Consider the following 27,838-nt stretch of genomic DNA (forward strand, 5'->3'; position numbering starts at 1 on the left):
CGGCCCCCGGCCCGCCAATGGGAGCGCGGGAGGCCCGGCGCGCGGGCCAATGGGAGCGCGGGTCGGCCTGCGCCTCGGGATTGACGGGCGCGCGGGCCAGTAGGCGCCCTCGGGGGCGGGGCCCGCACAGGGCGGACGGGCGGCGGCCTCGGCTGGCCCCGACCACGCAGCGCCGGGCTGAGTCTCCGCGCCGTGGACGGTGCGGGTGGGCTGTCCGGCCGGGGACTCCTGCATAGCCTCGGGCCCGCGGACGGCGAGGGGTCCTGGGGACCCTCTCAGTGACCTCCGAGTCCCCAGGAAAGGCGGCATGAGGTCAGAGCGCCGGAGAGCCCGGCTGTTGCCCTCAGCCCAGTGGACACTTGGCGGCCTGCTGGATGGGGTGGGGGCGGCGAGCCCCCTGTGACCCGCGGAAGTGTCCCCCTGGGGTTGGGACCCCCCCCCGGCAAGTGCCCGAGAAGCCCCTTCCCTCCCACCGTCCTCCGCCCGTGCACTTGCCCAGCCCGACTGTCCACTGCGTCCGGGGCCAGTGGCACGTCGGCGCTTCGGAAGACACAGGAGGCGAGGCCGGAGCAGCAGATCCCACTTTATTGAGCCAGTCCCGTCACAGAGAGCCGCACCCCGGGGTGCCCGCCGCCTGCCCACGTTGCAGAAATAAATACCTCGGGGCAGCACCCGGCACCCACCGCGGCAGTGGGGGCAGCGCCCGGCACCCACGCAGCAGCGGGGGCAGCGCCGAGCTCGAGGGCCTGGAGCTAGCAGGGCCGCGGGCGTGGCTTCCCCGAGTGGCATCACACCGGGCTGAGAGAAGCTTGCTTCCGCATCGCAGCAAGTCCCAGTTTCTGCATTTCTCAGTCCTCTTCCACAGGGAGATGTGCAAAGTCGGAGCAGTGGCCGCCGCGGCGCCTGCACTGGTGTGACTGACCCCCAGGCCCAAGACGGGCGCGGGGTCTCCAGACGCCCACCCACCCTCGCCGTCTCCACTTTGGTGCTGTGAACACCAACACGCACACACAAACAAAAGGTACAAAATGTGAAATGTCACCTACACGTTTCTCCTCTTCATAAAAAAATATTTATTAAACATCGATTTAAAAAAAAAATCATCACATAAAAAACCCTCGTCCTCGAGGCTTCCTGCCGTGCTTGCTGGCAGCCGGCCGAGCCGGTCCCTTGCAAATCTTCCCTTGGGCGGGTGTGCAGCTCTGGCCACGCGCCCAGTCGGGACCCTGGCAGCCCCCCGAGCATGATGACCTGAGAGCAGAGCCGGGGCTGTGCCCTGGCCAGAGGGCGGCTCTCCCCATGCCGGGGTCTGCAAAGGCTCCTGCAGGAACACAACAGGGACAGTTGTCCCCGACGGTGCTACCAGGTAGCTCCGGGGACAGTCAGAATTCCGTCCCTGTCCCGACAGGGGCAGCTGCCACCCGCGGAAAGCAGGTGGACCCCACGGCAGGTTTGGCGCTGGGGTGGAGGCTGTGGGAAGTGCAGGGGCTGCGGCAGGCCTGACCTCCACCAGTGCCCCTGGCTGGACACCTCAGAGGGGGCCTGAGCCAGGCGGCGGCCACACACGACCTTCAGACACCACCACCCCATCAGGCCGTGCCCAGATTAGCAGCAAGAAGGCCAGCAGGGCAGCCCCTGCGAGTGCACAAAACGGGGGCCGGGCCTGGGTTGCTGCCCGGAGATAGCACCTGAGCGGGCACAGCCAGGCGAGGGGGCGCCCCCACAGCGCTGCGGGGGCCGGCCCAGGCCCCACCTCGGTGCCGAGGGCACCTGCCGCTGCGTCCGGGGGAGCAGGTGAGGTGGGGAGCCGAGAGCGGGGGCTCAGGACACCCAGGCCAGGTCCTTGGGGGCCCCCTCCAGCTCCTCGGCCTTGTCCAGGGAGTCCTCGTGGGCCAGCCCCACGGCCTCCTTCCACCTGGCCTCATCCTCGTCCTCCTCCTCGCCCTCCTCCTCGCCCTCCCCACGCGGGTCTTCGGGGCCGTCCAGGTAGGGCCCCTCCCCGGGGAAGAGCTCAGGGGAGCCCTCGGCCCCGGGGCCGTCGAGGGGCCCCGCCGTGCCGCGGCCGGCGCAGTCCGCACACACGCCGTGGCGCCGCGAGCCGTGCTTGATGCCCACGCTGGCGGCCGACACGAAGGCCCGGCTGCACAGTTTGCACACGTACTTCTTGTCCTTGCTGTGCACCTGCGGGGAGACGCAGGCCGGGCCGTGGGGACAGGGCAGGCAGCCGCACCCTGCCCGCACCCCTGCCCCGGGGCCTCACCCCACCCCACCCCGCGCCCCTGGCCTCACCCCTGCCCCCGGGCGCCACCCCGACCCTCACCAGCGTGTGCCGCTTCATGTGCTCGCGCCGCGTGAACTTCTTGCCGCAGATGTCGCAGGGGTAGGGCCGCTCGCCCGTGTGGGAGCGCATGTGTCGCTTGAGGATGCACTGGTGCATGGCCGAGAAGCTGCAGTACGGGCACTTGAACTTCTTCCTGATGACCGTGAACTCGTTCACTGCCAACAGCCAGCAGAGGGCATCAGGGTCAGCCCCGCGGACGCCATGGCCCCCCAAGGCCCCTAGGCCCCTCAGACGCCCACAGAGACCCCCACGGGTCCACCACCCCCTGTGACTCTCCCCTTGGCCCTCACAACCCCACACAGGCTGTGACCTCAGCTGAAGCTGGAGGAGCAGACCGGCCACTGGACTCGAGTGGGCGCCCCCCTGCAGGTTCTGGCCCGTGGGCCAGAGCACACAGGAGCCGCAGGACCCCGCACAAGCCCCCAGGCGAGGGAAAGGGGCGAGGGTCAGCCCAGGAGCGGCTGTGGGCGGCGAGACGCTGGCCTCACACGGGCACGCCCGGCCCCACCGACAGACCCCCGAGCCCGCCAGGATGGTTCCTGAGCACACTTGCCGCTCCTGGGTCCCGCTCAGGACTGCACAGCAGGCCCTGGGGCAGCCTGTGGACGCTCGGACACGGCCCCAGGGGAACGTGGCCCTGGGTACCAGGATTGCTGTTCCTGTTTTCTTTGCCTTTGGGGCCACACGTGAAGACCCTCAGGGCTTACTCCTGGCTCTGCACTCAGGGATCACCCCTGGTGGGGTCAGGGGGCCGTACATGGCGCTGAGGGTCAAACCGCGCCAGCCACGTGCAACACAAGCGCCCTCCCTGCTGTCTGTCTCTTACCCGCCAGCCATGACGCGCACAAGCACCTAGGCCACCTGGGCACTCAGTGTCCGGTCACTAGACCCCCAAGTCATGTGGGCACTCAGAGCCTGGGTCCCACAGATACTGAGTGCCCGGGTGATGTGGGCAGTGAACTCTGGTTTCTTCCAACTGTGCTGTCCTTCTCCCGGAGTCTCTGGAATGGCGGGACCACCGTGTGGTTTCCAGGTGTGTCTTCTGTCCAGGGACACAGGCTGTGCCCAGGCACCACGCCCGCTTCTCCAGGGAGCTTGGTGGCGTTTCTCTGGGGTCTTTGCAGTTTCACGTGTTCTGAGTGACTGGTCCCAGGTCAGCGACCCTTCATGCTTGCTTCAGCCAAGAAATGCATGAACCCCCAGAGTCCAGGAAATTGCAGTCGTGTTTTGTTTTGGGGTCACACCAAGCAATGCTCAGGGGTTGCTCCTGGCAGTGCTCCGGGACCATACGGGATGCCGGGGATTGAACCCGGGTTGGCTGCGAACAAGGCAAATGCCCTCCCCGCTGAACTATCGCTCCAGCCCCGAACTTTCATTTGGGTGGAAGAGGTTTTGCCTCCCGCCAAGACCCCCTTGGTGCCTCTCACGGGAGCTTGTGACGTTCAAACCAGCCACCCCAGGCCCAGGCCCTGCTCCTGCCTGCAGACCCCGTCGGCCCTGCAACACCCACCCCCTCCGGAACAGATCTGACGCCTCCTTCACGGGGGTCTCCTCAAGCTGGGCCATAGTGCTGCCCCCTGGGAGCACCACTCACAGCTCTCAGGGGACGGATGTGAGCTGACCCCCGGGAGTGCGGGCGTGTGCCCTCTGCTCTTCCAGGACCAGCCGGAGGGCCTCGTTACCCCCGAGGGCCCTGGACTGGGCCACAGCTGCAAGTGCCAGGCCCCCTCCTGCCCTGTGGCCCACATGGACCCCTCTGGGCACTCCACACCCTGCACCTTCATACTGGCTGCTTGAAGACATTTGCAGGGGCCCACACAGGCAGGGCTGGGGCTCCACGAGGGGCCAGGGGCCGCCTCCCAGCCCGACTAGCAGCCACGGGGCGACGGGCAGCGGCCAGCCTGTCTGCCTTCCAGTTGGCGCTCTTCTCCCTGCTGCTCTGTTGGTCGGGTGGGCTCACTGTGCAAGTGTCTGTCAAGGCTGAGTGTCAGCGGCCGGCCTCCTCCTGCGAGCTGCCTGGCCTCCTGAGCTGGGCCACCGTGTCCCCTCACTTGGTGAGGTGACTGAGCGGTGACGCCGTCTCCCCATGCAGATGTGGTAAGCTGCAGGGTTCAGTCCCACGGGGGGTGGCATCTGCAGGCAGGTGCTGGGCCATGGACCCCCGAGGCGGACAGGCATCAGCTGGCCGGGCCATGGGACGCCGGGAGAAGGCCCGGCTCCAGGCGGTCCCGGCAGGAGCTGCCTGCATAAGCGGCTCCCACCCCTCATCGTCCAGACACCTCGGCTGCGGCTGCTTTTTAGACGCCACTGGTCACTGGTCGTATCTTGGCCTGGTCCATCTTCTCAACGTCCTGCATCTCCTGCTGCCGCTGGGCTCCGTGCGCTATTTTCCTCTCCACCTCCGAGCCTCAGGTGAGACCCTCCCTCCTTCCTAACGTCCCTCAAACCCCATTTCCACACGGCCTGCCTCTTCCTCATCCTCCAGCTCAAGGCATTTCAGCTTCCACAGCTGCAGCTGGCTGGTCAGGCCAGGACTCGGCCGCTGGCCTGCACCGCAGCGGGAGCACCCTCGGCTCTGGGCGGAGCACTGCCAGATGGGCTCCCCGGCCCCAGGGGTCCCCAAGTAAAACGTTCTTGATTTCCAAACACTTGTGGCGGACTCTAGTACCCAGTGTGGCTGACTTGGCACCAAGTTTCTCTGAGGCTCCGGGGGTGGGGGGAGGGGCACTAGGTGGACAGTCGGTGGGCCGGAGGTAGTGGAGCGGCCGAAAGAGGTGGTGGGCAGGACAGAACAGGGCCAGGGAAGACCGCAGATGGGACAGGGCGGTGGCGCGGGGAGGGTAGTGGGTGGGCGAGAACAGTGGCCGAGGCGGTGCCCTGGGGCCGCCCGCAGAGCTCGCCTGCCGGACGGCGCCTTCCCGGTAACCAGGGTCAGTGCCTGTCCACGCTCCAGGAGCTTGCCAGGCACGGCGAGGCCCCGGCTCCGCCCCCCACGCCCCTCACGGCCGCTTCCCCTCGACTGGGCTGCACGCCACGACGTCACCGACGTACACGGCCGCATACTGCAGTGACGTCACAGGGCACGGGCGGCCCGTAGCGGCGATGACGTCACGGCCCACGGGGCCGCGGTGACGTCACAGGACATCCCGGCCACACCCCCCACCTGGTCCGGGCCCGTCAGGCTGGCCGGGGCGTCCGCTGGGGTGGGTGCCGGGGCCGTGGCTCCCCGTGGTTCTAAGGAGGGCCACGTGGTGCCGCGGCCAGTGGCCCTGAGGCTCTGGGGAGTGCACGGGCCCTCGCGGGAGGAGACCGGGCACCGCGATCACAGAAGCCCATGGAAACTGCTCTGACTTTAATAGGAACCGACCGAACCGCGCAGGGGAACTCCCAGCACCCGCCACAACGCCCTCCGACGGCGAGGTCTTGCTGTGGGGCTGTGGGCGCGGGACACAGCCCGGGCCCACCCTCCAGGTCAACGCCCCGGACACGCCTCCCGCGGCCCGGCACGGGGCTGGGCTGCCGGTGCTGGGGTACGGCTCTGTCGTGCCACCGGGCTGGCAGGGAATGCGCTGCCCTGTCCACCCCAGGCTCCCTAGCGGGTGTCCAGCTCGGTGAGGGGGTGTGGCTCCCACACAGCAGTGACATCACTTCCTGGGACAGGGGCTGCTGCCAGGCGGGGGATGGGCACCAGCTTCTGGGCACTGGAAGTGCGTCTTTGGCTTCTCCCAACGTGCTGCCCAGGAGAAAGCTGGTTTGTGGTGGGCACTGCCCTGGACTGAGGTCTGTGCCCACGACCTGCAGGGGTGGCCAAAGCAGCCCCCCAGGCACATCCTGGCCTTGGGTGGCCATTTCAACAGACCCTATTCCAACAGAGCCCCCATTCCAACTGAGAGCCCCCTGAGAGCCTGGGAGGCCCCATGTCAGGCTGGCCGGCAGGGGCAGGGCTCTATCCTCCTGCTCCTCGCCACACTGTGACCTCAACACCGGCACGCTGGGCCAGCAGCACCCACAGCCATGGGCGCTGGGCACGGGTGGTACCTCCCACGGGAACTGGTCAGCCAGCAGGCGACTGGCCCTCCTGGTGCGGGACAGGTCTCCCTGAAGTCAGCCCAGGCCACCAGCTGTCCTGCTGGCCCTGTGTCCCACCCAAGCAGCACCACACGCCACCCCAGAGAGATCCGGGGACTGGCCATGCGGGACCTAGCCGGGAGAGGGGGGGAGGGGAGGCTGGGGCAGGAAGCCAACCCGACAGGCCCAGGAGCAGCCTGCCTGGGAAGGGCTGGGCAAGGCTGCCAGAGCTACGGGAACAAGGAGCCTTTCTCTAGACAGTTCCAGAAGCAAGCACCCTCTAGAAGGTTCCAGAAAGAACCTCCGTACACTGGTCCTGGTCACTGTCCTTTCCATGGTTCTCTCATTAGAAATCTCCAACTAGTTTGTTCCCGCCTCAACCTGGGCTGTCACAGTCACAAAGTCCAGAGCCCGGAGATGGTCGAGGGGCAAGGCCTGGCCTTGCAGGCAGCTGACCCGGGCTCGATCACTGGCACCGCACAGGGTCGCCCGCCAGCAGCAGGAGTCAGGCCTGGGCACTCTGGGTGTGACCCCAAGCCCCACCCCAAATGAACGCAGCTGTTCCCCAGCTCAGAGTCAGGCCCGGGACTCAGTGAGACTCCCCACAGCGCCCAGCCTCCCTGGCTCCAGGGGCTCCCAGAGGGGCAGGCGGGGACCAAACCACCAGAAGTCAGTGCTGGTAGCCGCAGAACATCCTGTTTCAAACTAGAGTGAAGACCACAAAGACCCCCCAATCTCCATCCTTCGCGTGGGCGCTCAGGAAGTCTCCCCAACCGCTGTGGCACCCAGGCCCATCACGAGGATAAGGCTCTGGGTGCAGGAGGGCACCAGGGGACCACCCCAGGGGGCACACAGTCCTCTGCCTGGCTGGGCACCTGCGTTTGGATGCGCCAGTCAACTCCTTCTAAAATGCTTGGCACCTGTCTACGGCTGGACATGGCTCTGGGCTCCTTCATGCACCCATACCTGCACATGTGCGCACACACACACGTACACATGCGCACATATGTTTACACACAGGCATGCACACATATGCACATGCGCACATACACGCACACACATGCCTGCACACACACGCACGCATAGGTGCGTCATCCAAAAATGGGCGCTGGACCGCTAGGTGCAGAGTCATGTCCACCCCTGCTCAGCAGGACGGCACCAGACGCCTCTTCCAAGGCCCCGCCCTGTGCCTGACCGCGGGCAGCCGGGCACTTACAGGACAGGCCATGGGCGCCGGGTGGCAGGCACTCCAGCAGCAGGGAGCTCTCCTCGCTCAGGACGTCGGCCTTGAGGGACAGCAGGCTGTTCTTGCTCAGGAGCGCCGCCCGCAGGTTGGCCACTGCGGCGGCCTGCTGCAGTGCCTCGTCCTTCTCGGGGGTGAGCGGCGGGCCCAGGCAGCTGACGTCCCCTCCCAGGAGGCTCTCCTCCACGTGTGCATAGAGGTCGGCCCTGTCCCCGTGCCTGTCAGGGCCGCCGGCTTCAGGGATGGCCAAGTCTGCACCTGAGGGGAGATACGGGGGACGGTCACCACCAGGCCACAGGCCCAAGGACACGCAGCCGGGCTCCATCAGAAGCCCCAGAGATTCGGGCTCAGCCGGCATGCCGACCCGGGAGCCGATGGTCCACGCGGAGAGGAAACGGCCACCCTGGAGGGGCAGAGGGGACAAAGAGCTGCACAGCACGAGTCAGGCCAGGAGCGAACCCAGCAGCGACCGTGGGAGGAGCCACACTCGGCGCCTGCAAACCTGGCTGCATGAGGGCTAAGGGGCACGGGCGAGAGCCATGGCACGGGAAGGGCACTGGCCTTGCATGCAGCCAACCAGGCTCGATCCCCAGCACCCGAATAGTCCCCGAGTGCTGCCAGGAGCGATTCCCAGTGCAGAGCCAGGAATAACCCACTTGGGTGAGGCCCCCAAATCAAAGAAACGATTCCTAAAAACTGGCCGCATGCCAAGCTCCGGCTGCCCTGGGTCAGCCTGGGGAGGTGGGCATGAGCACCACTGGGTGAGGTTCGCCCTCAAAAGAAAAAAGCTGGGCTGCAGAGACAGGATGGGTCGGGCGCACCACACTGACCAGCCCCACACAGGGTCCCCTGAGCCCAGCTGGGTGTGGCCCCAAAAAACCCAGCAAGAAGTCCAGACTGGAACTGGGCTGAGGGCAGCTGGTGGGGCTGCAGACTCCGCCCACTTCCCAGCATGCAAGACAGAGGGGGCTTCTGAGAGGACAGTGCTGGTAGCAGGAGGGGTCCAGCTTCCGCCCTTCTCCACGCCAGAACGCTCCGGGCAGATGTCCTGCCTGCCCAGGGCTGTGCCCGGCCCAGGGCTGGGGCTGGGATGGTGGGTCGGGGACACCCACGGCCCTGCCGCAGAGTGGCGATCCCAGAGTCCCCACGAGCACCATCTGCAGGAGTGGGCCCCTCACCACGCCCACACCCGCTGGCCCCAGGAGGGTGGGGTCAGGCGTCTCCGAGGTGAAGTCCGTGAAACAGAGACAAGAGACGGCCAGGCCTGAGCCTGGCCCAGCAGGACTGGAAATCCGGAGAGCTGTCACTGTTGCTATGGTGATGCTGGGCTTCCCTAGCACAGCCAGCAGGGGCTTGGGGGCACGGCTGCCCCGGCCCCACCCAGCACCTGGGGCACGTCTGCCCCCATCTCCCTTGGGGGCTCTTCTGCCTCCCCAGTCCCCTGGGGTACGTCTGCCCCTCCCCCGTCCCCTGGAGGCACACCTGTCCCCTGTCCCCCCAAAGCCCGGCAACCACAGGCCCAAGCTGCTCCCCAGGCTTGGACCATGAGGCACGGGCACTGCAGCTGGGCCGCAGGCTGGAGGCTGACGGGGCCCGCAGCCCCCACCTCAGCCCAGATGTCTCTGCAACCCCCTCCCCAGCTGTCGGGGGCACAGCTGGTGGACACAGGGCCCGCGGCACTGCCGGCACCTGTCGGGGTCTGCTCTGAGACCATGGCGATGGCAGCTGCCCTTCTGCATAGCGCCAAGGGCAGGGCTGTCCACCGGGGCACACACAGGCTCGCAGGGCCATGTCCGGGGCGAGGCCCGGGCGGCAGGGGGGGATCGCCAGGGTTCCCACACTCCTGCTGCAGGCCCAGAAGACTTGGGGATGCACAGTGAGCCCTGCCCAGCAGCTGGACACTCACCACCAGGGCGCCAGCTCCCCTCCTCGCTGCGGGGTCTCCACCCGTCACGCACTCTCTCTTCCACCAAGCGGCCCCCTCTGCCCCCCGTCGAGCCCCGCACCCACACTCCCCCAGAGGAAGGGAAGCCGGACCACTGACAGCAGGGAACAGGAAACGTGCCCGGCCGAGGTGCTCTGTGGGCCCACACCCTCCAATCCAGGCGCAGGCAAACTACTGCAACTATGCGTGGCGTTCTCACGAGCATCATGCAACTGACACACATGCTAACCATGGGCGCTGAGCCACAGGGCTGGGGGGACGCGCGGTCCTTGCAGTCCTCCTTCGCTTTGTCCTTCCAAACTTTGGGGCCTCACCGGGCAGCGCTCAGGTCTAGGGGGATCATAGGTGCTGCTAGGTATGAAAACCGGGTTGGCTGCTTGCAAGGCAAGTGCCCTACCCACTGTACCCTCCCCCTGAGCCCTCGTTTCGGTTTTGAGCTGTTGCGGGCTGCTAACCCAGAACCCCGGATGCAGCTCGGAGCCTGCGGGACGCCTGGGTTCCACCCCAGAATCGCATGAAAGACGGAAATGAGATCACGGCGTCGGCAGGGCAGTGCCTGCGCCTGGCAGCCCCTCCCGAGAACGACCCGCACCCCACCTGCCCGGGACGGGGAGAGGCTCACCCGGGTCTCGGCTGCCGAAGGGCCAGGTGGATGCGGGCAGGAAGGACGGCACCGGGGAGCCGGGCCGGCTCCCGTCCCCCGCTTGCTGCGTGATGTGCCTGACTGTCTCCTTGTTCTTCCTGTTCTTCCTGCGGCCCGCGGGCTGCCAGCTGTCGCCGCCGGCCTGCTCCGAGAAAGGGTTCTGGGCGCCGGCCTGGGCGCAGGGCGCCTCGCTCTCCCCGTACGGAGCCGGCGAGACCTGCTCCTCCTTGATGGACAGGGTCCCGCAGACCACGGCGCCCGGCCACAGCGCGGTGGCGCCCAGGTCCTCGGCACCCTCGGCCTTGGGCTCGGGGTCCTCCTTCCCGCAGCTGCTCCCGCCCTCGTGGCAGCTGGCGATGGCCGAGTCCCCCGAGGAGTTGGTGGGGCTGGTGCGCCGCGCCAGCCACGGGGAGATGCTCCTGCCGGCCATCACGGCCGAGATGAGCGCGTCCGCGCCGCCGCCCGCGCCGGCCACCTCGAACTCGGCGAGCTCGTCCGAGGCGTCGGGCTTGATGCTGATGTCCAGGGCGGCCTTGATGAAGTCGTGGCAGGCCTGCACGATGTCGGTCATCTGCAGGAAGCTGGCGGCGGACATGACCTCGATGACGTTCCTGCTGGTCAGCGCCAGGTGGGCCGAGTACATGAAGTCGATGATGGCCTGGAAGCCCTGGGCCGTGACGATGTCCAGGTGGGTGACGGTGGCCTGGCCGGGCGCCCTCTGCGCCTGGCAGTACAGCGTCTTGAAGTAGCGGCTGCTGCCCAGCAGCACGTTCTTGTGCGCCCGGAAGACCTTGCCCTCGACCACCACGCAGGCGTCGCACAGGATGCCGTGCTGCCGCTGCTCGTCCAGCTCCCGCAGCAGCTGCCGGTAGTGGGACGCGATTTCCATATCTTCCCCGTGGCTGTGCATCCGAGCGGTGGCCTACGGACACTGTGGGGAGGAGAGGGTGAGCGGGGCGGGTGGGGGGGCAGGGACAGGCGCGGCCCCGGACCACGTGAGCACGTGAGCACGGGGGCTCTGGGCACACAGGGCGACGTCCCAGAGCCGAGGACAAGCCCACGGGCACTGGGTCCCCGCACAACGGGGCCAACCCCCCCAGCCCACCTAAGGACTCCCCTAGGTGGGAAGGGCCCAGGGAACCGGGGAGGAAAGGGCAGAGCTGGCACACATGACAGCTTCACAGGCGGAGGCCAGGGCTGCTGGGGCGATTCCAGCCTCCGCGGGGCTGTCAGGGCTGGGCAGACACCCTCGGTGCCCGGGCTGCTGCAAGTCCCAAGAGCACGTCCGCTAGGCCCCGCCCACACCAGCCCTCTGCTTCGCGCCAGGCCCCGCCCACGCCCCTCACCACGCCCACCGCACCCAGGCCCCCCCACACCAGCCCTCTGCTGCATGTCAGGCCCTGCCCACACCCAGACCCCGCCCCTCGCCACGCCCACCGCGTCCAGACCCCGCCCACACCAGCCCTCTGCTGCAGTCAGGCCCCGCCCACACACGCCCCTCCCACCCCACCCAGACCACGCCCACACCCCGCCCTCGCCACGCCCACCGCACCCAGGCCCCCCCCACACCAGCCCTCTGCTGCAGGTCAGGCCCTGCCCACACCCAGACCCCGCCCCCTCGCCACGCCCGCCGCGTCCAGACCCCGCCCGCACCCAGCCCCCGCCCACACCAGCCCTCTGCTGCATGTCAGGCCCCGCCCCTCACCACGCCCACCGCATCGAGGCCCGCCCACACCAGCCCTCTGCTGCATGTCAGGCCCCGCCCACCACCGCCACTCCCACAGCACCAGGCCACGCCCCCTTGCCACCACAGCTACACCACCCTACCCCCACCTCTCTGCGCTTACCCCCGGTTCTGTTTCGTCCCTGGCTACGGCATGGCCACGCCCCTCCAAGTCCCCCTCGCACCCTGGCCCATCCAATGTCGCCAGTCTCCTTGGCGACGTCAGACAGGAAGGAAGAGTGACCTCAGGGAGACCAGGCCACTCTTCCCGGCCTGCCTGCGCGGTGGGGACGTGACCCTGAGGGCCCAGAGGCAGCTCCCTCGGCTCGGTCCGGAGGAGGCGCGGCCAAGGAATGGGCGGGAAGGGCTGGCAACCGAGCCAGAGGCTGCTGTCCCGCTCAGACCCACTCCTTCGCGCCCCCCCTTGCTGGTGGAAGTTGGGGGTCTTTGTTTTGTGGGGTGCGGGAAAGGCCCACCTGCGCGGAGTGGGCGCAAACCAGCAGCCCCTCGGCAGCTGCCGCCCAGGCGAGCACCAAACACCGCCCCGCCGGGCTGAGCATCACCGAGTGACCCCAGGGCCCCTGAGCATGCGACGGGTTCCCCAGATGCCACCGGCAGCTCTGTGGGCAGAGCACGGCTGGAGGCCCCCGACACCACCGACTCCAGAACCTCCACCCTCAGTCTCCCTTAGGGGCTGGAGACAGGCCCTCCCCGCGCACGGCCGGCCTGGGATCATTCCCGGCATCTCATCTGGTCCTCCGAGAAACGCCAGGAGGGGCGACTCCGGGAGCAGAGCCAGGAGGAAGCCCTGAGCACCGCGGAGCGAGCCGCCCCCACCAAGCACAGGAACAGCGGAGTCTCCCTTCTGCAAAAGCCTCCCTGGAACGCTGAGGGGTGGAAGGAAAAGAAAACCCAGACGGCGGGCAGGGGCAGGGAGGATCCCCAACACCCAGAGCTGTGCGCGGGGCCCAGGTGCCACCCTCAGGCTGCTGGAGGGGAGAGGCCCCACCGTGCAGTGCAAACACGGGCAGCCCAGGACTGTGGGGGAGGCGAGCGGGCGCTGGCCTCGGGCTGGGCGCTCTGGAGGCGGCCACAGCAAGCCACACGTCCCATGCTGACCTGACGTCAGAAAGCCGCTGCCTGCACAAGCAGGAAACCCACGGGCCTCGTTAATGGCGACTGTGAAGGCCGGCTTGTGCCGGACGGGCCCTGGCCTCCTTCCCGCTCCTACCAGCAAGGAAACAGCAGCCTGCTCCTGGGGGGCACTCCGGCAGGGCTGGAGGAGGGGGCGTCCAGGCCCAGCTTGAGGGGCCGCCCGTCCCACCCCGGAGCCCTCACTCCAGACGGGAAAACAGGAAACGAAAGCTGCACACTCGGGCTGAGAGGCGGATCCGGTGTCCTGGCCACCAGGCTCTGCTCAGGGCTGAACTCCTGGCAGTGCTCAGAGGACCATGGGGAGTGCTGGGGATCGACCTGGTTCAGCCATGTGCACGTCAAATGCCCGACGCCCTCTGCCCTGCCTGGGCCCCTCGTGTCTTCTTCGACTTTCGTTTTTCAATTTCAATTTTCTCTTCTTCAACCGTTAATATGAAAACTTCCCACACTAGGAACAGCTGCGGGAGCGATTCAGAGCTCCTACCCACCCTTCCCCAGACTCGTCCTCAGCCTTTGTCACATCTGTCACTTATGAAGCAACACGTACCAACCCAGCAGAACCTCGCTGCAGTCCTGCACTGTCACGAGAAGCCACTCCGGGAGCAGGAGTCACGGCTGCAGCCAGTGCTCAGGGAGCAGCCGGCAGGGCTGCTGCCCTGGACAGCGGCATGGGCCCTGCCGATGTGAGCCACCTCTGTACTCACACAGGACACGCCGAGGGAGTGGAGGACACTGGCCGGCGAGCATGGGGGGCATCACTGCCACCCTGTCTCACTGGTCTCCAAGGGCACCAACGGGGTCACAGCGGATGCAGCCTCAGTGGCGAAGTCACAACCCTGGCCAGCGAGGGTGCGCACAGAACCAGCTGGGGCACAGCCAGAGGCAGGGTCCAGGGCAGGGGACCAAGAGGCAGGGTCCTGAGAAAGGGCTCACTCCCCGCCAGGGGAGACGGAGTCCCACGGAGTCCTGGACTGCCTTGGCTGCTGCCATGGGCTGGGGGGGTGGGCCACCCTCCGTGGCCTGGGGCCATGAAGGTAGCAGGAGCAAGCACAGAGCGAAGGAGCAGGCAGTGGGCAGACAGGGCTGGGGCCACTGAGGAGCCCACCCACGGCCACGGCCACGGCCAAGACCTGGCTGGTCCCAGGCACAGCCTGACCGCACTTGACCTGCAGGCCTCACTCGAGGGCTGAGGCAAGCAGGACAGGAAACCTGCACCCACTAGGACCAGGACACCAAGTCAACTCAAGGGTCAGGGGGCACGGCAGGGGGACTCCAGGAAGGGACACACAGGCCCGAGCAGCAGGGCTGCCCTGGATGCCAGAGACCAAGGGAGCTTCCAGCCCACCTCTATGCCTGCTGCCCTTATGCTGATCAGCGTCCCATGCAGATCACAGACATGCACAGAACACATATGCACACACACGCAGTCACAGGACACATGTGCACACACAGACGCACACGGGACTCATGCACAGACACACACAAGACACACATGCACACACACACTCATACACAAACACAGGACACACATGCACAGACACACACAGGACTCACATGCACACACTCAGAACTCATGCACAGACACATATAGGACTCACATGCAGACACACACGAGACACACATGCACACACTCACATACACAAACACAGGACTCATGCACAGATACACAGGACACACACACAGAGGACACACATACACACACTCATACACAAACACAGGACACATGTGCACAGACACATACAGGACTCACATACACATGTACACATAAGAACACACAAGCACCCAGACATACAGAACACATGCAAAGGCGCAAGGCACACACAGAACACACATACAGAAGCACATATGTGGCACACACATACAGAACAGTCACAAATACATAGAGCAAGACAGAACATGTGTGTATACACACAGACATATGGGACAAGCAAACAGACACATGCCAGATACACACAAACGGAAACACATACACATGGGCACATAAAATTCATACACACAAATAAATGGGACACACATCCATCGGGACACAGACAGACACAGAGGCATACATATGCACACCAATATCACAGGATACAAATACATACGTACAATGGGACACACAAATACATGCAGGAACATACATGGGGAGATGCAGGAACACACATGGCAGACACAAAGATGGACGCTACGTTCACAAGACACAGAAAGACACACAGGGACACGTACACAGACACCAGAACACAGGGAGTCTTGCAGGAACACAGAAACGCATGAACAGACATGCACACGAACCAACACAGAGATCAGGAACACATGGACACGGGCACAAACACAAGACAGAGACTCAGGGACACACAGGGGCAGTCGCACTCACACTCCAGAAGATACGCACGCAGGGAGAAACGTGCGCGCACACGGGGGCACGTGTGCACACACTGCTGCCTGCACGCCTGCCCTCTCCATGGCCCCAGCGAGGTCCTCCCAGGCTCGGGTGCCAAGGAGGAACGGGCTTCCCTGGGGCCCGGGCACAGTGCCTGGCTGCCCAGTGGGCACAAGCACCTTAGGTAGGAGCCCTGGGTGGTCCGCGGCCTTGTTCTTGCTGTTCTGTTGGTTCTGGGGGACCAGACGAAGGGACGGAGAAGGGGGTTCATTGAGGACTGCCCTCCGGAGGGCACCTACCCCACTCATCCTTACCCCAAGACCCCAAGACAAGGGCAGGCACAGGGAGACCCTGACTCGGAACCTGCCCGGAGACCCCCGAGGAGACGGGACATCTGCTGGCCCTGACGCCCTTTCCAAGGACGCTCCCTGTTCTCGGTCAAAACCACTCTGTGACGGAGCAGGCCAGGTGGCTCTGGGGGCCTGAGTCCCCCGCTGACCTGCCGGCTGGTTCTCAGCACAGCTTCCCCAACCCCCATGCTGCCCACTGCGGCCCCGAGTGCTGGGGGCAGCTGGCTGTGCGCGGGGAGTCAGGGCGGACGCCTCGGGAGTGCTCCTCAGCCCTCCTCTCTGCCTCGGAGCGGACCCACCCGTCTGCCCCCCGAGGCTTGGCCTCTGCCCCGTGGGCTGTGGGGAGCTGAGAGCTTGGAGCCTATCTTCCTATTTGGCCAGACTTTCTTTTCATGGCCTCTGCCGTTACAAGGTGACTGCAGGGGTTCCAGGGAGGCGGCACAGTGGACGGCACAAGCAGCTGACTCGGGTCCAACCACCCCTTTTGGTGAGATCCCTGAGTGCAGAGCCAGGAGTCAGTCAGAAACCAAACACCAAACAAGGAGCCTGGGGGCCAGAGTGACAGCGGGCAGGGCGCTTGCCTTGCATGCAGCCCCCCGAGTTCCATCCCGGGAATCCCGTACAGCCACCCCCCCGCCCCATCCCTGCCAGAAGTAATTCCTGAGTGCAGAGCCAGGAACAACCTGAGCATCGCCAGGTGCGGCCCAAAACCAACCAACCAACCAACCAACCAAAGGGGAGTCTGGAGGGGCCAGAGGTGTGGCTCCAGGGTAGGCGCGGAGCCAGGGCTCAGTCCCGGGCACACCGCCTCCCAACATAAAGGACCCTTGCTACAGTTTTGGGGGCACATCTGACAGTGATCAGGGCTGAACCCTGGCTCTGACTCGGGGGTCACTCCTGGCAGTGCTCCGGGGACCATCTGGGAAGCGAGGGACCAAACCCAAGTTGGCCGTGTGCAAGACAAGAGCCCGACCCGCTGCCCTGTCACTCCCGCTCGAAAGGAGGAGGGAATTTTGAAAGATAAAATACAGGGGCTGGCGCGATAGCACAGTGGGTAGGGCATTTGCCTTGCACGCGGCTGACCCGGGTTCAATTCCCAGCATCCTACATGGTCCCCCGAGCACCGCCAGAATTCCCAAGTGAAGAGCCAGGAGTAACCCCTGTGCATCCCCGGGTGTGACCCAAAAAAGCAAAAAAAAAAAAAAAAAGAAAGAAAGATAAAAAGCAGAACTGCAACAGGCAATGGCCGCAAAGGGTAGTCTCAAGATCTGTGCCATGTCAGAAACTGCAGGTTCAGGGTCAGAAAGACGGTACAGCAGCTCAGACACGTCTCCTGCAGGCAACTGACATGGGTTGGACCCGACACCACACCGGGTCCCCCTGAGCACAGGGCCTGGAGTAAGTCCCGGCATTGCTGGTGTGGCCCAAAAACCAAAAGTTTCAGATTTAAAGAAAACCAACAGAAAGGGCTTCTTATAGCCCAAGAACTGCTGAAGGTGAGTGAAGACATCCAGGCCTGCCACTGTCTGACAGCTGCCTTCCATGCCCCCGGCAGAGAATGATTAGATTAGCTCAGTTTTACCTGATTTATTGCTCCAAGCGCTGGGGTTGATCCCAAAAGTCCTACAAGGCTCTTTGCCTATAGGCCACAACCCAGCTTCTTCTAAAAATTTGAATTTTTATCTTATAAATGAAGACATCAGTTCAAAATCATATTAAAGAGAACCCTCTTGAAGCAGTAAAGAATCATTTTAAAATTTTACCAATGTGGGCTGGAGCAACAGTGCAGGGGTGAAGGCTTTTGTGGCCCACCCAGGTTTGATCCCCAGCACCCTGTATAGTCCCCTGAGCCTCACCCAAAGTGCTCCCTTTGGGGTGTGGCCAAAACATCCCAACAATGTATTTATTTTTTAAGTAGGAGTACTGCTATTTATTCAGCCACTGATTAGTTGATTGAATTGGGCATGCACTCCACCTTACTTTTTTATTTTTTATAATTTTATTTATTGAATCACCGTGAGAGCAGTTATAAAACTTTTGGGTTTAAGTCTCAGACTACAATGAAACACCCGTACCTTCACCAGTGCCCATTCTCCACCACCAAAAACCCCAGTATACCCCCATCCCACACTCTCTCCCTACCTGGGGGGCAGATGATTTCCATATTACTCTCTCTACTTTGATCACATTCAATATTTTGACACCAGACCCACCATTATTATTTGGGATTTTACCCCAACACTCAGATCTGCTGAAAAGGCAATAATAGACAATTTATTTTCTATTACTGGTTAAGAATAGCATATGATGCCACATGGCTGCAGGAGTGGCCGTGCGATTTTGAAATTTCAAAATTTTAACACTTAAATCTGGAGGGATTTCTGCCAAAACCTGCTGGGTTCCGATATTTGTTCCTGAGTCTCTGGGATCATGGCCGTTAAGCAGCTTGATCAGGATCAAGAAAGGCCATTCATGGGTGGTGACTTGGGGTGTTGTTGGGACGGGGAGGAAAGGGCCGGCTCCACCCCCATCCCGTGAGGCCCAACGTGTTTCAACACTGCAGGCCCAAACCTGACTGTCCATTGGCCTCTGGAGGATGGCAGCCACCAAGCCACCAGGGGGAACAGGCAAAGGCACAAAACCTATTCCTACCGGTAACCTACTGCAGGGACTGGACGCATTTCTGCCAAAAGCCATTGGGTTTCAAGATTTGTTTCTGAGTCTCTGGGATCATGGCCATTAAGCAGTTCAATCAGGAACCAGAGAGGCCATGCCTCCAATTATATAGCTGAGCCTGAGGTGGTTTGTTGGTGTGTCTCCCACATACCTAACTTTTGGCGATTCACTTTTTTTTTGCTTTCTGGGTCACACCCGGAGATGCTCAGGGGTTCGTCCTGGCTCATGCACTCAGGAATTGCTCCTGGCGGTGCTCGGGGGACCATAAGGGATGCTGGGAATCGAACCTGGGTTGGCTATGTTGGCTGCGTGCAAGGCAAACGCCTACCGCTGTGCTATCGCTCCAACCCCGGCCATTTACTTTCTTGGTAAACTTTGCTCCAAGATTTTGGGGTCTGGCCAAAGGCACAGCAGCAATTCTGGGGTATCTGAAAGTCTGAAGGCTCCATCAGGCTGCTGATGCACTCGCCTTACAAGGTACAGATTGACCTGCTGGCGGCACCATACTCCCAACATCCCAACAATTTATCAATGAAAATTGCTGCATTTTTATGAACATTAGCCACTCAACTTTTTAAAAAAACTAGTACAGATGTTTAAAAAAATTGGGGGCTGGAGCAACAGCACAGCGGGTAGGGCGTTTGCCTTGCACGCGGCCAACCTGAGTTCGATTCCCAGCATCCCATATGGTCCCCCTGAGCACCGCCAGGAGTAATTCCTGAGTGCAGAGCCAGGAATAACCCCTGTGCATTTCCGGGTGTGACCCAAAAAGCAAAAAAAAAAAATGGGGGAGGACCATATAAGGTGCCAGAGAGAGAACCCAGGTCACCACTTGCAAGGCCACGCTCCCCCGGGTTCTGGGAAGGTGTCAGCCACACAACCAGCTCATCACCCAGCAGGAAAGCACACGGCTTGGCCTCACGAGGCTGGGGGCTAGAACAGAGACAAGCGTGGCCACTAGGGCTAATGCCGCCAGGAAAACCTGCATGGCGTGTCCAGGTCAGGCGGACTTGCTTGAGAGAAAAGAACATCAAATCAGGGGTGAATCTCGGGGCTGGAGCGATAGCACAGTGGGTAGGGTGTTTGCCTTGCACGCGGGCGACCCGGGTTTGATTCCCAGCATCCCATAGGGTCCCCCGAGCATCGCCAGGAATAATTTCTGAGTGCAGAGCCAGGAGCAACCCCTGTGCATCGCCGGGTGTGAACCAAAAAGAAAAAAAAAATCAGGGGCAAATCTCTCACAACTGCCAGTCACCGGAATTTGGGATGACTTGAAATTTCAGACAAGTGTAGCAAGGTGGATGAAAAGGTACCGAGACACTTCTGTTAAGGGAGCAGGAGGAATATTCTGTCCTGAAGCAAAACCGGAATTGAATGAAGGAGGCAGGATATAACGTGCAGTAAAGTGACGTGCAGAAGCCTGTGAGAACCAAAGGAAAGAAACTGTGGGCAACAGAATTAATTTCCTGGGGCGGGTGGGGGCAGTGCTCAGGGTTACTCCTGGCTATGTTTGGGGATCATACGTCACACGTGGTGCTGGGGTTTGAACCGGGGCTGCTGCATGAAGGCAGTTGACCCCTGGGCTGTGTCTCTGGCCCTCAGACAAATTTCTAGATCAGCTTAATACCTGTGATATATGTGAGCAAAACCAGACTTAAACTTTCCTTCACTGAAAGGACAGGCGTTTCCCTGAGACCTCGGCCAGCTTTCTTAGGCGTAAACTATTTAAGAAGCCTGCCCAGGAAATGAAGAAATGTCATTAAAACAACCACGCTCGCCTTTTCAAGCCCATGAACGTGTACTTCTGCTTGCTTGCTTTTCCACTCTGAAGAAGCCAGTACCCTTTCTTAGACACGCATTTCTCTTTCTCTCTCCTCCCCTCACTTCTACGTAAATCTCAATTAAAAACTATCTTGTTTCACTTAAAAACACAAACCAAAAAAACCCCTACATTTCCTATCAGTTTTATCATTGGGTCTTGAATTAAGCTGGTCTTGGTTTTAAGAGTCAAGTTCTGAGGACTGGAGCCATAGCACAGTGGGGAGGGCGTTTGCCTTGCATGCGGCCGATCCAGGTTCGATTCCCAGCGTCCTATAAGGTCCCCCGAGCACTGCCAGGAGTAGTTTCTGAGTGCAGAGCCAGGAGTAACCCCTGAGCATCGCTGGTGTGACCCCAAAAGCAAAAAAAAGAAAAGTCAGACTCTATTTGCAGTTTTGACAGCTTTGCCCTATCGGTTAGACGGGTAGCTAAGAATTATTTTCTAATGACTTAGGTGAGTATTTTAGATCTTTTAAGTATCTATGAAATAATGTTTCCCAAAAAACAAAATTCTGAAGGAGTAAAACACTGGGCTGGAGTGATGGGTCAACGGGAGCATATGCATGAGGAGCCCAAGCCTGACCTGGGCAGGGGCCGACCCCCCACCCCGCCTGAGAAGGAAAAAAGATCTTAACTGGTTAAAGTAAAAATAAACACGGGAGCACTTAGAAGACTGCGGGAGACCAGCGAACGTTGGTCAGGCTTCCTCAGTAGCCGGCAGAGCCAGCCGCAGAGGGAGCGGAACGGTCGGCCAGCACCGCTGCCCATGGGTCTGGACCAGGCCGGCGTCTGCAGCGCCGCTTCCAGCCCACGACTGGGGTCGGACGGAGGCTCCCGCACTCCCCGCCAGTGCTCGGCCTCCTCCCCAGCCCAACACAGGCCTCCTGAAGATACACAGTGCTCCAGATATGCTGCTCCCGAAGAAAACTGGCAAAACCCAGCAAACTAACTCGCTCACTGACAACAGTGAGACGTTTAAGGTGTCTGACTGTGAGCATTCTCAAGGCTCTTGCCACCTACGGAGCTGTCCTTGTGCTTTATGTGTAGAGAAGTCTAAGAAAGAGGCGTTTTTGGTCTTTATTTGGGGCGGAGGGCCATATCCGGTGATGCTCAGGGGTTACTCCTGGCTCTGCACTCAGGAATTACTCCTGGCAGTGCTCAGGGGACCATAGGGGATGCCGGGGATTGAACCCCAGGTCAGCCACGTGCTAGGCAAACACCCTCCCCACTGTGCTATCGCTCCAGCCCCTCATGCAGGACTCTGGAGCTCAGATCTGTCACAGAACTGATGATTCAAGATTGCAGGCTAGGGGCTGGAGCGACAGCACAGCGGGTGGGGCGTTTGCCTTGCATGCGGCCAACCTGAGTTCGATTCCCAGCATCCCATATGGTCCCCTGAGCACCGCCAGGAGTAATTCCTGAGTTCAGAGCCAGGAATAACCCCTGTGCATTGCCAGGTGTGACCCAAAAAGCAAAAAAAAAAAAAGATTGCAGGCTAAGGGGCCAGAGAGGCAGTACAGTGTGCAGGGTGCTTGTGCTGCACACATCCCACCTGGGTTTGATCCCCGGCACGCCCTAGGGTCCCCCAACCCCTGCCAGGAGTGAGTACAGAATCAAGAGTCAGCCGTGAGTACTGTTGGGTGTGGCCCCAAAACAAAACAAAAAATTGTAGGGTTGAGGCCGAGAGAGAGTGAAGGGGTGAAGGCACAAGCCTTGCAGGCAGGTCAATCCAGTTCGACCCCTGGTGCCAATGTACCACCAGAAGCGTTCCCTGAGCACCACTGGGCGTGCCAGCCCTGCACCACCACTCCTGGAGGTAGGGCTCGGGAGAGCAGCTGTTCTCTGCAAAGGCAGGAAATCGAGGAGGCTGAAAGGCTGATGAGGAAAGACTGATGTTGGAGTCTTTGGTATGACTGAAACTACAGGTGTTTTTGCAGTTTTAAACACTTTTCCTTTTTGACCTGGGAGATTGTATCCAACCTTGAGCAGAACTGAAACTCCTGCTTTGTTCTCCTCACACTCAGTGTTTAAGCATTTTCAGATTTTTGGAGACGTGCCTGTTTGCAAAAGTCCAGAAAGAAACGTTTTCTATCTGTAATGGATCATTTGGAAAGTGGGGGCACCCCAAGGCTCTGGCCAGAACGTCGGACAGGGAGGGGCCCATGAGGACACACAGGACCTCGGCCTAGTGACCAGAAGCCTCAGGACATTTTTGAGGTCTTGAGAATTAATTAATCCCAATATACATGTGTTCAGGGGGACCCTAATGGGGACGAGAATGTTTTTTCCTTCCCAGACTGAATTTTAATCTTTTTCAAATAATAAAAGCTATGCAGAGTCAGTCTTACATATCTGAAAACAGTAAAACATGGAAAAGGGAAGTGAATCACCAAGCGCCCTGTCCCAGCAATGCCGCCTCTACGCCTCAGTCTCTTCGTGAGCTGATACACAGAGGCTAAACTTTTGGGCCATATGCCATACGCAGCTTTGAACATTGCTTTTTATTTAGTACGTTTTTCACCTTTATATGTCATTGAATATGCGTACAAAGACTTTTTTTTTTAAGTGGAGACCACAAAGTTTTCTTTGTTTCTGTTTGGATTCTGGGCCTCACCCACTGGGACGGGGCTGCTCCTGGCTCTATGCTCAGATGACCCTGTGTTGTAGGGGTCGCAGTCAGGGCCTCTCCTGTGCTCCAGCCCAAATCACCCTCCCACCCCCTGTGCCACAAGGGGTGAGTTTAGTCTACCTTAAACCTTAACCCAGGGGGCTGGGGCCATAGCACAGCAGGTAGGGCCAGGGGTAACTCCTGAGTGCAGAGCCAGGAGTAACCCCTGAGCATCACCAGGTGTGACCCAAAAGGGAAAAAAAATCTTATTCCATAATCCCATTTTTGCACTTTTAAATATTTTTTGGCTTATGATATGGAAAGTTAGAAATCATTTCTTTGGTCTGGGGGCCACACCTGGCAGCTCTCAGGGCTGACTCTAGGCTCTGTGCTCAGGAATCATTCCTGGCAGGGCTCAGGGGATTGTATGGGGTACAGGGATTGAGCCCGGGTTAGCTGCATACAAGGCCAGCGCCCTCCCCGCAGGAGTGACCCTGAGCACCACTGTGGGCACAATGTGGCAATCACGGGAGAGCCCTGAAGGTGGAGGCAGCTGACCCCTGAAGTAACCGCCCCTCAGATGTCTGCAGTGATGTCTTGGTGACAGGTCTGTGCCACTCCAACTGCACGTGAACACCGACTGGAGCTGGCAGACCCCTGGCAGCAGTGGGCACAGCGCCACCTGCAGGCAGAGGCAGACACACACACACACACACACACACACACACACACACACACACACAACCTCTCTTCTGGGGTTCTGCCTGGGCTGAGCCCCCCTTGCACATGTGCAAGCATCAGGGAAGGGCAGGAATCCTATGGAAAACAGCTTCCCCCTACGCCAGATTCCCAACAAGAGGGGGCGAGGGCTGGAGGGCCCAGCACGGCCCCCTCCTCCATTCCAGATTCCCACAATGACCCTATTCAGGGGAGCAGCTAGAGCTGAGGCCGCAAACTGGAAGGAAGAACCAAGAGTAGGACCAGCAGAGGGCTGGGACTGCAGAGACGCACGGACCAGGGTGTGCGCTCTGCTTGCAGGAGCCCTGCCTCGGTGCCATCACGCGCGGCCCTGAGCGCAGAGGAACCCACCCCCAGCACCAAGCTGGGAATAGCCCTGAGCACTGTGGGGATGACCCAAAAACCAGAAAAAAATTAGAACTGAATGCAATTCTCTTTCTTTTTGGGCCAACCCCAGAGTGCTCAGCGGCTATTCCTGGCTCTGTGCTCAGGAGTGACCCCGGCATACTCCGGGGAACCGAATGTGGGGCTGAGGATCTGAACCGGGTTTGGCGGCCTGCGAGGCAAACCTCCTACCTCCCGTCCTATCTCCCATCTCCGGGTTCACGTAGAACCAAAACCAGGCTTGCCCTCGCGCCTGAGCTCACCCGGGGCTGCCTGGCTCCTTTCTTGCCTCTTCCCCACGCTGGTCTGTGCTCGCTGGAGGCCACTCCTGTCTGCTCTCAGCCTGCTCCAGTGGGACGCCACAAACCCACCCACGCCCCACCAGCAGAGACAAGGGCCAGCACAGGTGGAACCAACTCACAGGTGACCGGCGCTGCGTGGGGACCAGCCGGGGGGACGGGGACATCTGCTGGCCCTGGGGCCACCCGCTGACAGCCCCTTTCCAAGGACGCGCCCCCATTCTCCGGTAAAAACTGTTTTCTGTGACAGAGACCAGGTGACTTTGGGGACCCGAGTCCCCAGCTTCCCACAGGCGACCTGCTCCAACAAAGCCGCCCGACCCCAGGTGGTCCACTGCGGCCCCGATCCTGACCCCACTGGCCCCCACAGCTCTCTGCTGCAGCCCCGCCCCCTGACCCCGACTCCCCCAGCTCCCCACTGCAGCCTGACCCCTGACACCCCCCCAGCTCTCCACTGCAGCCCCGCCCCCTGACCCCTACAGCTCTCTGCTTGCAGCCCTGAGCCCTCACCGACCCCCAGAGCTCCCCACTGTGGCCTCACTGTCTGCGGGCTGCATCTCTGCCTCAGGGCTGGGCGTGCCCCGCTGGCATCCCCACCTGCTCCCGCCCCGGGGCCATGCCCTGGCCCACTGCCACCTGCCCTCCCCAGGGGCTGGTATGAGCACCCGAGAGCACCCAGTGGTCACTGGCCTCCCCCCAGAAGCCAAGGCCCCGCCCTCACACTCCTTTTGTTTTTCCCAGCTCTGACCTGGGGGTCACTGCCTGCCTGGGCCCCCCAAGCCGTCACCCCGGGGCACTCCAGGGCCCCAGGTGGCAGGAGTGGGGGCAAAGGGTCCTGGAAGGTGCCAGGCCTAATCCTCCCTCCAACACGCGTGGCCGGCCCCCAGGCAGCCAGACAGGGTTGGTGGAGGTGACCACGCACATCCCGAGAGGCAGTGCTGCCCTCTCCCCACGCCCTTGGGGCTGGCCACCTGCACAGGCCACGGAGCAGGGCCTCTCCCTGGGGCAGAAGATCCTGTCCACTGGGAGGGCTGTATGCCGGAGAGGGAAGGGAGTGAAGGCCAGGGCATGCCCACCGCCTGCTACAAGGACTCACAGGGGCCCTGCTGGGTAGCAGGCTGGCGAGCAGAGGACAGCAGTCCAGCCTGCAAGGAGGGGCCCAGGCAGCCGCAGGGGGCTGTGCCAGAGGCCAGCCATTGCAAAGGCCGAGGAGCGGAGCACAGCCGAGCTGCCCACACCCACCAGCACCCTCGCCACCTCCCTAGCCCCCGCCCGGCCACTGCCGCTGCCCAGAGGGCATGCCTGCTCAGAAGGCGGCGTCTTTGCGGCGAACTGTCCAAACAGTCAGTCAATGGGCACTGCCCAGACCGGCGCTGTGCCGACTCTGGCTGGTGGGTCTGTTCCCTTCAGCACACCCCTTACCGGCCAGGGGGAAGGACTGGGGCCCACCTCTGAGGCCCCGAGCAGGCCTGACACTAACACGGCCAACTCCAGAGGACCACCGTGTCCAAGCTGGGAAAGGTCATTCCCACGGACCCACGAGGTGCAGGTGTGGGGGCCCCAGGCAGGGGGCGCCACCTGCGGCCCCGGGAAAAGAGCCCGCAGTCCACCGACCGGGCCAGCGAGGGGCAGAGGCCGGGCACCCGGCCAGCCGGGGCAGCGGCGCGCACGCAGGGTGTCTCTGGCCGGCACGGCGGGCCCACGAGTCATCGAGGCAAGCCGGGAGCAGAGGACACGCCCCACTCCCGGGACAGTGCCCCTCGCCTGCACACACACGGCGGAGTGGACAGCGCCCACGTCGCTGGGGTCGGGAGGAGGGTCAGCGAGGGCGGAGTGCGGACCGTCCGCCGCACGGACACGGAACCGGGGGCACCTGGCCTGGAGGTGCGGGCAGGTGAGGCCGGGCAGCCGCAGGGCCCCCGAGGAGAACAAAGCCGGGCGCAGCTGCCCCAGAAACGGACCGCAGGGACCCGGTGGCCCAATTTCCCGTCCTCGGAAAGCCCCGCGCGCAGGCCCTGCCCGAGCCTGCCTCCGAGACCTGCGTGGCCACCACCTCTAGGGGTCACCCCGTCCATGCTCACGGGGGGCCGGGGCGCCGCCGACCACGGGCGCCGGGCGGGAGCGGGTGCGGCGCCCAGGGCAGGGCCACAGGTGGCCCCGCGGCCCGCGCGCCCAGTGGCCGGGCCGCGCGCGGCAACAGCTGGTTCCCACGCGGAGCGGAGCGGGGGGCCCGGCTGCCCGGCGGGACGCGGCGTCGGGGAGCGTCCAAGTTCCTGCCGAGCTCTGGAAACTTCTGCGGCAGCCCTCCCGCCGGCCCCGCGGTCCACTGCCCCGCTGCCCCGCTGCCACGCCGCCCCCGCCCCGCTGGCCAGCGCGAGGGTGGCCGCCGGGCGCAGCGTGCGGCTCCCGGGACCGAGTCCGCGCGCGCAGGTGGCGCGTCCCGGCGACGCGGCGGCGCAGGACGAGGTTCGCGGGCGCCGCCGCCAAACTTTCCGGGTTCGGTTCGGGGCCGCTCGGACCCGCGGCGGGACCGACGCGTCCGTCACGGGGAGACAAAGAGCGGCCGGGCCGGACCCCGCGCCCCGCGCCCCGCGCCCGCCCCCGCGCGCGCCTTGACGCAGCAGAAATTCCCGGCTGGAGACGCCCCCGGAGCGGCGCCCCCGCCCGACCCGCGCCGGCCCCCGGGCGCGCCCCGGCCCCGCGGTCCGGCCGGCCGCGCGCGGACAATGGGCCGCGCCGCTTACCTGTGGCCCCATGGGGCGCGCGCGCCGCGGCCGCCGGACCGGCCCGGGGGTGGCCGCGGCCCCGGCGAGCGCTGGACGGGCGGGTCCCGGCCGCCGCGGCTCAGTCCGAGCGTCCGTCCGTCCGCGCGTCCGTCCGTCAGGCCGGCGCGCCCCGCCCGCGCTGACCCCGCCCCGCGCGCGCGCCGCCGCTGATTGGCCGCCCGGCCGCGGCCACCGCCCGGCCCGCCCCTCCCGGCCCCGGGCGCGCGGCGCGGGGGTCGCGGCGCCTCGCCCGCCGTGGGCAGCCGGACAGCGGAAATGCGGGCCCGGCTCGCTGGGCATTGTGGGAAGCCCCCTCCCCGGCCCCGCGCGCCCGCGCCGCGCCCACCCGCGGGGCCCCCGCGCCGCGCGCCCGTCGGGGGTCCCGGGGCCGCGCCCGCCGCCCCCCGGCCCGGCAGGTGGGAGGAGGCCGGCCGCGCCGCGCCCCGGAGACCCCGCGGCCGCTCGGCCTGTCCCCTCCCCCCTCCGGGAGCAGCTGGCCGGGCCGGGGGCCGGGCGGCCCCTCGCCCTTCCCCGCGACCCCGCACCTGCCCGCCCGCGGCGGGGTGCGGGGAGGGGCGAGCGCTCGGGGCTGTCCCCCGGCTCGCGCAGCGCCGCCCCCGGGGCCGGGACCGGCCCCCACACCTGCGCCCGCCGGCCTGGACGGGCGCCCCCCACGCGCCGCCCCCGTCTCCGGGGCCCAGATTTGCTTTTCCTTTGGGCGGC

At 63.3% G+C, this 27,838-nt stretch overlaps 2 protein-coding genes across 2 annotated transcripts in view; both read right to left on the reverse strand.

Annotated features, from left to right (window-relative positions):
- ARFRP1 (ADP ribosylation factor related protein 1) overlaps positions 1-27,838 on the reverse strand; it is a 65,129-nt gene that overhangs the window by 8,065 nt on the left and 29,226 nt on the right. The gene's annotated exons all lie outside the window — the stretch shown is intronic.
- Positions 1,487-27,234, reverse strand: ZBTB46 (zinc finger and BTB domain containing 46). The gene is made up of 5 exons (XM_056108043.1): positions 27,095-27,234; positions 10,220-11,171; positions 7,626-7,910; positions 2,321-2,496; positions 1,487-2,181 (listed from the first exon to the last, which is right to left on the reverse strand). The coding sequence occupies exons 2-5, from the start codon at positions 11,148-11,150 to the stop codon at positions 1,822-1,824; spliced, it is 1,752 nt and encodes a 583-aa protein (XP_055964018.1). The 5' UTR covers positions 11,151-11,171; positions 27,095-27,234; the 3' UTR covers positions 1,487-1,821.

The sequence above is a fragment of the Sorex fumeus genome, unplaced genomic scaffold (genome assembly GCF_029834395.1).
Source record: "Sorex fumeus unplaced genomic scaffold, SorFum_2.1 ptg000193l, whole genome shotgun sequence".
NCBI lineage: Eukaryota > Metazoa > Chordata > Mammalia > Eulipotyphla > Soricidae > Sorex > Sorex fumeus.